Source organism: Fistularia commersonii, chromosome 6 (assembly GCF_037954325.1).
Source record: "Fistularia commersonii isolate RoL2024-O1a breed Wild chromosome 6, RoL_Fcom_v1.0, whole genome shotgun sequence".
Classification (NCBI taxonomy): Eukaryota; Metazoa; Chordata; class Actinopteri; order Syngnathiformes; family Fistulariidae; genus Fistularia; species Fistularia commersonii.
The window spans coordinates 19,243,059-19,255,511 of record NC_141289.1 but is presented as its reverse complement, the minus strand read 5'-3'; the positions used below and the strand labels follow the sequence as shown (position 1 = coordinate 19,255,511).

The 12,453-nt window shown below is 40.6% G+C and overlaps 1 protein-coding gene across 1 annotated transcript; it reads left to right on the top strand.

Annotated features, from left to right (window-relative positions):
* Window positions 1-7,968: 7,968 nt before the first annotated feature.
* Window positions 7,969-10,686, top strand: LOC147233571 (ADP-ribosylation factor-like protein 4C). Its single transcript, XM_086148543.1, has 2 exons — window positions 7,969-9,345; window positions 10,177-10,686. The coding sequence occupies exon 1, from the start codon at window positions 8,346-8,348 to the stop codon at window positions 8,928-8,930; it is 585 nt and encodes a 194-aa protein (XP_086004669.1). The 5' UTR covers window positions 7,969-8,345; the 3' UTR covers window positions 8,931-9,345; window positions 10,177-10,686.
* Window positions 10,687-12,453: the final 1,767 nt, after the last annotated feature.

Genomic DNA, 12,453 nt, shown 5'->3' with positions numbered 1-12,453 from the left:
TTAGTCCTAAATTGAATTCCCTCTGGCCTCAGTCAGGTGTGTTTTCTTGTTTTGAGACTCTACGAGCTCCCTAATCCCTCTGGATTACGGAATCTGTTAGAGTTATTCTTCAGGATGGGTCACTTTGGTGTGTGTGTGTGCTCGCAATGTATTTGGAAATGTCCTGCCTTTTATGAAACTTCAAATTATTATAATCCCAGTGTCACATGTGAGTTAATAAGCTTGATTAATGAAATCAAAAAGGGGAAAAAAAACAAGAAAATCCATTCTTTTATGGCCGGATTTCCCGTCATAATGTTTCTTTTTCTTAATCTCATGAATTCCGACTTGTTTGTTGACGTTTTGACCGTACATTTCATTCTTCCGTCCTCAATCCCACAGTCGTGATCATTTTGACGCTTGACTTCAGTGCAAACGTAAAGACGTCTCCGTGCCTAAAATGACACGTTCGGTTATGAAAATAATCTCGGGGTAAAAGGCAGTCGTGAAATTAAAAAGTCAGATTATTAAGAGAAACCGGCCAACATTAAGTCCAATCAATGACGATCTATGATTTATCACTATTTCAAAATTTACACGTGCAACTCAGGGAAATGAAGGGTCTCCGATAAACCTGATGTTCTCGAACTGAAGAACCAGGAGGAACCGCACGCTGTCTTGTTCGTCTTTTTGACGAGGGTTCGTGTTTGCAATCTCGTAATCCCGTTTTTTCTTCTAAAGGCTATTCCGGATCTCAAAAACACAGGTTTTCATCGCCGCATTTGGATGTTCAGAATAACTTCTCCCATTTAGACGTCTCTCCATCACAAAGGAGCTATTATTACATCACCTGACTGTTCATCTGTAGTTGTTTTATTTTTGTTAATCTCACATCGTGACTAAACCCGGATGATAAATATAATCCCGCGGTAATTATATCGGAATCTTGGTGATTCACCGGCGTCATCGGAGCCGTTACACATGAACGGCACACATGAATGCACAATGTTCACGTATAGAAATATCCCGGCATCACACATCAGCGCACACCCATCCTGTGTGCTCATCCTCCCCTCACACACACACACGCACACACACACACACACACACACACACACACACACGATGATAATTATTCAGGCACCTTGACTGACTCGTCCTTCGCCCCTTGACGACTCAAATCCCGAGTGTTTACGACTCCACATTATTCATGAGGTGGAAGATGATAAAAGTCAAGACTTTTACAAGCTGCCGTCTCACAAAAGTGCAGCTGTTTGTGTTTCTTCACGCCCGATGAGACGTCGGCCGGGAGATTAAAAGAAAAAAATTGATAAATAAATGAAATGGATGAATGAATCAGGCCGAAGCCACCTGACGCTCGGATAAGTCACCCCATCGCCTGGATCGGGTTTTTTTTTGGAACACGGGATGAAATTTTATCAGCTTTTAAAATGATAAGAAAATGACAACCGTGACCGTCAGTAAGAGATAAAAATGTTTTATTTTATTTTTATTTTATTGGCAAGTCGGCAGAAAATAGCAAGCTTAAAATGGTCAATAGAGAAAGAAATTACTGAAAAATGAGGAAGAAATCTTTTTAAATTTATATATAATATTTAAATAAAAAAATACATAATATATACATAAATATTATATATATAAGAAGCTGCTTTTGAAAAGAAAAAAAAACGATGAAAAGGTGATTAAAATTGAATAAGATGACCTAAAATCAAGGCAGAAAATTGCTTAAAATGAGACATGCAAGATAATCTCCTGGTCTTCCCTCATCTGATCCAAGACTTTTTTTTTTTTTTTTTGGGAAGAGGAAACTTTCCAGAGCAGCTCCGACCAAAAAGCGCGGCTGCTGTTTTCATCCATGCCGGTTGTAGCGGGCGGAGGCGGGAGACGAGGCGCCGGAGATAAAGGAGGTAACGCTCTTCATCTCCTCGGCTGCAGCCCCTGAGATTATCAGTCTGAAAAACCCCCGCAGAGTATTAATCTGTTCCATAAAAGATCTTTGACAGCAACACCAGCAGGGAGATAAACTGCTCGTACTTCATCTCAGCAGCGTGATGAGTTTTTGTACCGAAAAATAAAACTTTGGGAGTTTTTCTTCTTCACCCAAATATATAAGAATGAGTTTCATGCGGCCCAGGAGTGTGTCCTTTTATTTTTATTTTTGCTTTAGTTTTGTGTGTTTGTGGCACCTTGATAGTGGCCTGTTTTCGCGAATGTGACTTTAACTTTCATCGTCAGTTTAAAAAAAAAAATCTGATTCTGTTTTACAAAAAAAAAAAAATCATCTCCTTGATCAAGACCACATTTCTTGAAGCATTGGGTGATTTTTTTTTTCTTTTAATGGTTTTTTAATTTATTTTTTTTTTATTGCAATTTTGTTTTTTGATTGCATAATTGGGGATGAAGCATGTGTTAGATGTTTTGGAGAGAAAAAGTCAGAGACGGTTGGGTCATGTAGTGAATATATTGGTAGAAGGATGCTGGAATTGGAGGTCTAGAGGAAGACCGAAGGGAATATTGATGGACGCCGTAAGAGAGGATATGAAGGGAGTTGGTGTGAGAGAGGAGGAGACAGAGAATCGGGTTAGATGAAGGCTGATTCACTGTGGAGAAGAGAAAAGCCCTAAGGAGAAGAATTTGTCACAGGGGTGCAGGACATGTATGACCGAGACCAAGTGATGACTGAGATAGAAGGTTGCTGAAGGTGGAGCTGCCAGGCAGGTGGTCTAGATCAGGAGTCGGGAGCCTTTTTGACTGAGAGAGCCAAAAAACCCACATATTTTAAAATCTGATCCTAAGAGAGCCATATGTATATTTTAATACCAAAAACAGCAAGATGGAAGAGAAAGACCGACAATTTTAGAGTACAAAAAGACAGAATTTATTTTGAACAACATACTTTGCTATAACAAAGTAACTTAATAACAAGAAAAGTGCTTCTTAATTATAATGCTACTAAACGTGACCGCAGGTTCGTCGTAATGTTTTCTTGGTGCGAGAACGACTGTCCATTATCAATATCATAACGAGCAGCTGGTCTGCAGGCTGAAGTTTTTTTCTGTCCATTTGTGTTTACTTGCCAGCTCTGCTTATTTACCCACATGTCCGAAAACGACTGAAATACTTCGCTGCATTTCTGTCATTCACCTGTTGTTTCTCCACTTGATTTGACATCATAACGGTACGATCGTGTACAGTTCTTGCTGAGAAAGGCATATCTTTTATCCGTTTGATTATCTTGTCTTTATCCTTAAAGTCCTCAAAAAGCTCGTCGGCCACATCAAGCATGAATGATTTGGCGTATTCGCCATCTGTAAACGGCTTCCCGCTTCTCACAACTGTCAAAGAACCAGCAAAGCTAGCCGAATTGTAATCACCTTGTTTGGCCCAGACACGAGCTGCTGCTGACTAGCTGCACTCTGGACACTCGTTCTTGACAGGCCTTCGTTCTGTCGTCTCCCGCTGGATATTTCTCTGCAAATGTGGCACGGCGTGTGTCAAAGTGTCGCTTTATATTTGACCGTTTCATCGATGAAATTTTATCATGGCATAAAAGACACACTGCACAACCCGCTCTCTCCACGAAGGCGAATTCTTCTGTCCATTCCTGCTGAAACGTACGGTAGTCCTCATTATTTTTTCTTTTCGTCATCTTCTTGGTTAGAAGGGTTCACTCTGCATGAACAAGCTAACCAAAAACGAGGGAATATTACTTCTTGGCCTCAAAGTGACGTGTGCAGGCTGTTGTAAATTATCCAATAAAATGAGACTTTTAGGGTATCGGACCCTCCCGCACACCGGAGTACAGAAAGGATTGGCTCTTTGTTGCGTGCCAGCGCGAAAAGTTGCGGGTGAAAATATCTTAAGATTAAAATGTGTGTGGATTTTTTTTTTTTATTGTGATGGCTTTTCCTGTAATTTTTTTTTTTTACTAAAGTAACATTATTAGTAAAATTATTGATCAATTTTTCTGTTAAGAAATTTTCAAAGAGCCAGAGGCAGTCATCAAAAGAGCCACATCTGGCTCGCGAGCCATAGGTTCCCGACCCCTGGTCCGGATGAAGACCAAAGAGAAGATTCATGAACACTGTGAGAGAGGATATGAAGGGAGGATCCAGAAAATAGGGTTAGATGAAGGCCAATTCAGCGTGGAGACCCTGAAGGGAAAAGCCCAAAGGAGAAGAGGGGTGCAGGACATGTATGACCGAGACAAAGTGATGGTTTGGACATGAACCCTCCTCTGTTCATGTCCGAACCATGGTGAAGATCTGGGTAGAAGGTTGCTGAAGGTGGAGCTGCCAGGCAGGTGGTCTAGAGGAAGACCAAAGAGAAGATTCATGGACATCATGAGAGAGGATATGAAGTGAGTTGGTGAGAGAGAGGAGGATCCAGAGAGTAGGGTTAGATAGAGAAGGTGGGATTTACTGTGGAGACCCTGAGGGAAAAACCCCAAAGAAGTCATTTTCAAAAACATGTCTTAGAATTTTCAGGATTTTTTTTTCTCATTTCTGTGTACCCTGATTTCCAGACGATTGAGCGCACCCGAAAATGAGCCGCACCGCTAAAAAATAACAAAATTGATCGATGTGTACATATATGGGCCACACTTGTCTACAGGAGCGTCTCGGAAAATTAGAATATTGTGATAAAGTTCTTTATCTTCTGTAATGCAATTAAAAAAACAAAAGTGTCCTACATTCTGGATTCATTACAAATCAACTGAAATATTGCAAGCCTTTTATTATTTTAATATTGCCGATTATGGCTTACATCTTAAGAAAACTCAAAAATCCTATCTCAAAATATTAGAATATCATGAAAATGTAATTTTTGTTTTTTTAATTGCACAATATTCTAATTTTCTGAGACAGTCCTGTATAAGCCGCAGGTGTCCACGTTGTAACATGAGATATTTACACAGAAACTTTTTTTTTAACTTTTAATGAAATACATAACAGTAATATCCACAATTATATACCGGAAATGCTTTATTCCCCACGAGAGTTATTTGTTTATCGTTTATTATTGAAAGATTAATAATAAATGGCTGTAACATGCCTGATGAAAAAGATGAATAATAAATAACGCAATCCATCCACTTTCTATCCCCTGCTTTGTCCTCCAGCTGATGGTTATCTTGGTCTTCCTCCTGCGCACTAAAACCGTTAAAAACGTCTTCTTCGGCGTCGCAAATGAACGGCCTCAGAATTTCACGGTCATTTCATGGGTCCGCTGTGACCAGGAGAAATGTTTTAGCGCCTGAAGTTTGCTGGCCTTAAAAAAATCCACAAATTAGCCGCGTCTTTGTTTAAGCCTTCAAACGTGTGAAAAAAGTAGCGGCTTATAGACCGGAAATTACAGTCATTTCTTGCAGCATATATATATATATATATATATATATATATATATATACACACACACACACATACACATACATACATACATACATACATACATATATATATATATAGGACTGTCTCAGAAAATTCTTTATCTTCTGAAATGCAATTACAAAAACAAAAATGTCCTACATTCTGGATTCATTACAAATCAACTGAAATATTGCAAGCCTTTTATTATTTTAATATTGCTGATTATGGCTTACATCTTAAGAAAACTCAAAAAATCTTATATCAAAATATTAGAATATCATGGAAAAAGTCATTTTTGTTTTTTTAATTGAAGATAAAGAACTTTATGACAATATTCTAATTTTCCAAGACAGTCCTGTATACATATTTTTTTTTAATATATTTCTAATTTTTCCTGTAAGTACAATATTTAAGCATTTCTGGCAAGTCCTGGTGTAAATCCTTCCACGTGTGTGAGGAAAGTATCGCTGCACTTCTTCTTCTCAGATTATTCTCTCAGTTCTCTTCAGATTATTTTTTTTTTTACCTGAATCCCCGAATCTCCCGTGGAAACGTTTGCTTATCAGGAACCACCGGGTCGGTCCGGCCTCAGACGGGGTCCTCGGGGTCACGGGGTCATCACACACTCCTGTTTCATGGATCGGAGGAGGCGTTCAGGTGACTCAACCCCGCCGGGAGGAGGGAGTGTACGCAGCAGATGTACCCTCTTTATAATTTGTTGCATCGATTACACACACACACGCGCACACACACACACACTCGTCGGAGGGGAATCGATGGCGGTGGGAAGATGAGGGTCGACCTGATGACTCAGGATGAAGCCGCTGCTTTTCGCTCATCGACTTTCCAGCGTAAAGAGGTGAAAACACACTCCTGTGTTTCCTCTCTTCACACACCAGCGACGGCTTCTTTAAACCGGACTTTGCCGGATCGCTGCGTGGTTTTCCGATCAATTCTTTTATCTGCATGAATTTTCTCGTTTTTTAGCGGGATTCCCGAGAGGATTGTTTATGAATATTTTTGCATTTGTTTTCCGTGTCTTGCTGCTCGCAGGGAGATTTATTAACGGTTTTAATGTCATTTAACATCTTTACATTTGAGAAATTATTTAAAATAAACCTTTTCTTTCCTGAGCGGCAGAAACTCTCTGTCACTGTTACGACACCCCACTGCCATCTAGTGGCTTCTGTGTTAAAGTGGTCAATTTAACTTGAGGCCAAACGAAGTGAAGTCTAGGAGGAACTGTTTATTTAATTCTAAATAATTCAGAAATATGTAGAATATTGATGTTTAAATTCTGGCCACCTTTTAATTCTTTTACTTACATATGTAGAAATTTTTGTAATGATCCACTGGTTTTGTTTTGATCGGTTTTCCAGTTCCAGCTGTTCTTTTGGTTTTTCTATTACATTACATTACATTATATTATATTATCAGAATAACTTTATGGATCCCAAAAGGCAAACTGCTGTTTGCTGCAGCAACTCCAACTCAAAAGTGCAAGATAAGATGTGTTTTTGTACATAAAAATTAAATATAAATAAAATGTAAAAGAATTTACTATTATTATGAAATAATAACAAATATTTATTATAATATAATATATATTATATATACATGCATGTATATGTAATATACATGCAAATAATACATATAGTTATATATAAATATATATGTATATAAATGATTTTATATGTGATATTATATATATATATATATATATACACATATATATATACATATATATATATATTCATTATTTTATTTTATATATTCACTATTTAATAACCCATATTTAACCCATTAAATATGGGTTTATGCAGAGGAATTGTTGCAATAATTACAATAATTCCATCAAGTGCAATCATTGCATGATTCCATTTAAGGTCCACTCGGGAATCCAATGTATAAAAATGTGATTCCAAATATAATTTTTATGACTTAATTTGCACCTGGACGTCTTCGCAGCGGTGTGTGACCACCGGGCGGCGGCGGCAGCAGAAGCCTTGACGGGTTTGTGCGCAGCGGAAACACACTAGATAACGTAGTGTGGGTCCTTTTTCAAAGTAAGAGTCTGCAGGATGTTTTTGGATGCAATTTTAATGTTTTGAGCGAGGATAGAACAGAATGATGATTCGGAAATAAAATTATATGCGCCTATTAAAATCGCATTGTCATTCAAGAATACACGAGCAAAATCACAGGATAGGAATAAACTCATGTCATAAAACGAAGATTTATTATTTTTTAGAAATACAACACCTCTCTCCACACGAAAATGATACAAGTCGTTTGATTTTAGATTTTTATTGCAATTATGTGGATCAATAAGACGTTTATAATAAATATAACAAAGATGTGTTTTCCTAATGTTCTCACAGATTCAACAAGTAAATGAAATCACTCGGTGAAGGCCATTTGTTTGTAGCACCTGGTGTTAAATGGATCAATGAAAGATTTATTTATTAGAAAAGAAGAGAATCCACCTTTTTGATAGGGATAAAATACGCTTCTTGAAACGAAAACGCCATGCTTTTATTTTGTAGGATCACGACCGCGCCGGAAGTAGTTTCCTACCTTCCTTCCTGAACTTGACGGATTTCATACGCCCGCGTCCAGAGGCTTGTCCACGCGTCACCAATCGTGTGTGTGTTTTTATGTCGACGTGCACGCCCACACGCACACGCACACACCCAGCTGCAAAGTCATGATGTGACTCTCCGCGTCGTCGGTGCATCGGCGCTCACACCGATCCCCTCCTCCTCCTCCTCCTCCGGGGTCCCCGGCGCCCAAATCCGGGCGGGGATGCATCCGGGCCGCCGGAGCGCCGCCGCGCAACGAGGACCCGAAGCGGACCCGGAATCGAGCCGGATTTGAATTCGCAGGCTTCCCTCTTGCCTTTCCCCGGACCGGACCGGCTGCATGGACGGATAGCCGGCCGCGGGTGGATGCGCCCCCCCGCCGCAGGGCTGCAGGATGGGGAACACCTTCTCCAACCTGGCCGCCTTCCAGTCCCTGCACATCGTCATGCTCGGCTTGGACTCCGCCGGGAAAACCACCGTCCTGTACCGGCTCAAATTCAACGAGTTCGTCAACACGGTGCCCACCATCGGCTTCAACACCGAGCGCATCCGGCTGGGCGGAGCGGGGGCCTCCCGGGGCATCAGCTGTCACTTCTGGGACGTGGGCGGCCAGGAGAAGCTGCGGCCCCTGTGGAAGCCCTACAGCCGCTGCACGGACGGCATCGTGTACGTGGTGGACTCCGTGGACGCAGAGCGCCTGGAGGAGGCCCGAACGGAGCTGCACCGCATCACCCGCTTCTCCGAGAACCAGGGGACCCCCTTGCTGGTCATCGCCAACAAGCAGGACCTGCCCCGGGCGCTGGACGTCCGGGAGATCGAGCTGCAGCTGGCCCTGGCAGAGCTCAGCCCGGCCACCTCCTACCACATCCAGCCGGCCTGCGCCATCATCGGGGAGGGTCTGGAGGAAGGCATGGATAAGCTTTACGAGCTGATCGTCAAGAGGAGGAAGAGCCTGAAGCAGAGGAAGAAGAAGCAGTGACTCAGAAGTTTCACTTTTTCCGCCTCCTCCCGCGAGTCTGACCTTTCACTTTTAACCCGGGATATCGTCGAGCTCGGACCGGCGGCGGTTTTCGTCGGTTCCATCGAATCCCGGAATAATTCAAAAAAAATCAACAGATGAACCAGAAATTAGGCGGAGAATCGCAACGATGAGATTATCTTCGAGGCCGTCGGGCGAAAGGTCGGCTCTTGTGTCCTTTGGACGCCGCCTCCGAAAAAAAAAAACAGACAGAGAGACGGAAAATCTACCGGAAAAGTCTTCCCGCGAATATTATCGAGAAAGAAGTTCGGGATCGTCTGACGGATCCGTCGCTTCGGATCAGCACCTCTGACTGTTCCGACGCTGCTGCCGTGGCAACGCCGCCTCGATCGCGAAACGCTTCCCACACTTTCAGGTGAATCCGAAACGGATGAGAGTTCTGACGAGATCCGGCCGTTTGTACACTGACTTACATTTCTTGTCTTGTATTTGCCAAAACGAAAGGATGCCTGCACTTTACCCACTGCTGCAACACACACACACACACACACACACACACACACACGTAAATCTGCATCGGACATTGTTTAGACATTCAGGATTGGTTCAGGACACCCGGTTCTTCTCTCAGAAGGTTGACGGAAAGTGTCGTCACGCCGTTCGTAGGCCGACGTTTTGCTGTTTTTCAGTTCAACCTGAATTTTATTTCCAACTCAAATGCCTTCGGGCCTTAAATTGTGGCGGACGTTGTCGAAAAACGTCCGACTTAAACCCCATTTGGGCCGTTTTGCTCGCCGGGTACTGCGGATGGAGATACTTGTGCTACTCCTGAGTACAAGCGGGACAAACAAGCATCAGAAACAAATTTAAAAATGTAATTTTTTTTTTTTTCCAATTCTTTTTAACCCTTATATTTGGTCGCTCATATTTGTTTTTTTGCAGTCATTTATGAAATATTGACTTCTATATACACCGAGACAGAGAGAGAGAGTAGGTAGTCGTCTGCATAGAGAAAGATTTAACGAATGAATCGACTGTTAAAACTTTACGAAAGTATTCGGCGTCGACCCGAAATGGATGAAGTGTCTTCCTGTAAAAAAAAAAAACAAAAAAACGACGTGACAAACTAACCGACAGGCTGGAACCTGTTTATCCGCTTTCTCTCACATGGTGTGTGAATGTGTGTGTCGGGAGTGTGTTGATTTCATGGTAACATACTAACATACTTTTATTCCGCTCTTTGCAGAACAATGAACTGGAAGTTTAGTTTTTTTTTTTGTTTTTCCCACTCAGCTCATCATCGACGGGACTTTTGAATGTCTCACACGGACTCTTCTTCGTATCAAAACAGAAAAAAAAAAGTGTCGTCGCTGCCGCTTCATCTCCACGTGTAAATAAAAACACAACTGAACGACAACTAAACCCAGCATGTTGGCCAAAATATCCAAAAGCCGATTGCCGTTTAAACTCTTCTCGTGTAGGAATGCTGCAGAATCCGCCGCACGTCTCCTACTTAGAATTACAAACATGAATGTTTATATCAGGATTAACGATATCTCGACTCCGGCGTTCAGCAAACGCGAATGTGGGTTTCCTCTTTTCCAGTGTTCAAGGCTGCATGACCGCCGGCACTTCAGACAATGTCAAGTCCCAGTGTGATGTAATATACAGCAACACCAAATTACATGTTACATGCCAAAATAGATCAGAAAGGAGGGGGTGGGGGTGTTTTGGGGAATAAAATCTTTATAACTGATGTTGCATTGGTTGTGGTTCATGTGCTCGTCTCCAAAAAAATGCCCTCACGCTGTTTTTTTGTTTTTTTTTTGTTGTTTTTTATTTTCTTTTTGTAACAACCAAACACCAGCTCAGAGCGTCTTTAGCAGAATTTTATCTGTTCATTTATTAAACTAAAAAAAAAAACAAAAAAAAACTCAAACGTTTTTTTTTTTTTTTTCCCATGAGTTTGTGGTTTCGTGACGGGGAACAGAAAGACGGACGCTCGACTTTTATCGGGGACGAAAACAGGTCAGCGCCTTCTTAAGGAGTGCGACGTCTGACTCGTGTTCATTCGAAGGCCGGTTGTTCATCATAAAACCAAGAGACGGTTTAGTTTGCATTTAAAATCACCAAATAATACAAAGTATTACAAATATTCAAGCGTTTGGCTTGGTAATCATCACTGATTTTTCAGTGATTTTCATACCTGGTCTTAAGAACAGGACTGTTTGGACAATCAATGACAAATATCCTTTTTGTTTCAGCTATTATTCATCAAAATCAATATCGTCTTTCATTCTCATCTGGTAAATATGGTGCCCAATACCTTGCAATCTTCCGAGAGAATGGTATTGTGCAATATGGGTTCATGCACTTATGCAAGGTACACTAACATATATTGTACATGGAAAGAATTCTCAATATATTTATAAAAAAATATATGTTTTGCATTATTAAAGCAGATAGATCATTTTGACTTGGACAATTTATAAGTAGCTGGCATGCTGAAAAAGTGTGTCCATCCCTGCTGTAGAACATGCAGGAACTACGATCCAAAAACTACCGACAATCTATGAACTACAAACACAGTCCAGGAACTACAAAAACAATCAGGAACTGCAAAAATAATCTAGGAACTACAAAAACAATGCAAGAACTAAAAACACAATCTAGGAACTACAAAAACAAACAAGAACCGCAAAAATAATCTCACAACTACAAACACAATGTAGAAACTACAAAAACAGTCTAAGAACTACAAAAACAATCTAGGAACTAGACACACAATCCAGGAACTACAAAAACAATCCAGGAACTACAAACACAGTCTAGGAACTACAAAAATAATCTTGGAACTACAACCACAATCCAGGAACTACAAACACAATCCAGGAAATACAAAAACAGTCTAAGAATTACAAAAACAATCTAGAAACTAGAAACACAATCCAGGAACTACAAAAACAATCTGGGAACCACACAAATAATCTTGGAACTACAAATACAATTTAGGAACTACAAAAACAATTCAGGAACTACAAACACAATCCAGGAACTACAAAAGCAATCTAAGAACTACAAAAACAGTCTAGGAACTACAAAAATAATCTTGGAACTACATACACAATCTAGGAACCACAAAACCAGGCTAGGAACTACAAATGCAGTCTCGGAACTACACAAATAATCTTGGAACTACAAATACAATTTAGGAACTACAAAAACAATTCAGGAACTACAAACACAATCCAGGAACTACAAAAGCAATATAAGAACTACAAAAACAGTCTAGGAACTACAAAAATAATCTTGGAACTACAAACACAATGTAGGAACTACAAAACCAGGCTAGGAACTACAAAAATAATCTTGGAGCTACAAACACAATCTAGGAACTACAAAACCAGGCTAGGAACTACAAAAATAATCTTGGAACTACAAACACAATCTAGGAACTACAAAACCAGGCTAGGAACTACAAAAATAATCTTGGAACTACAAACACAATCTAGGAACTACAAAA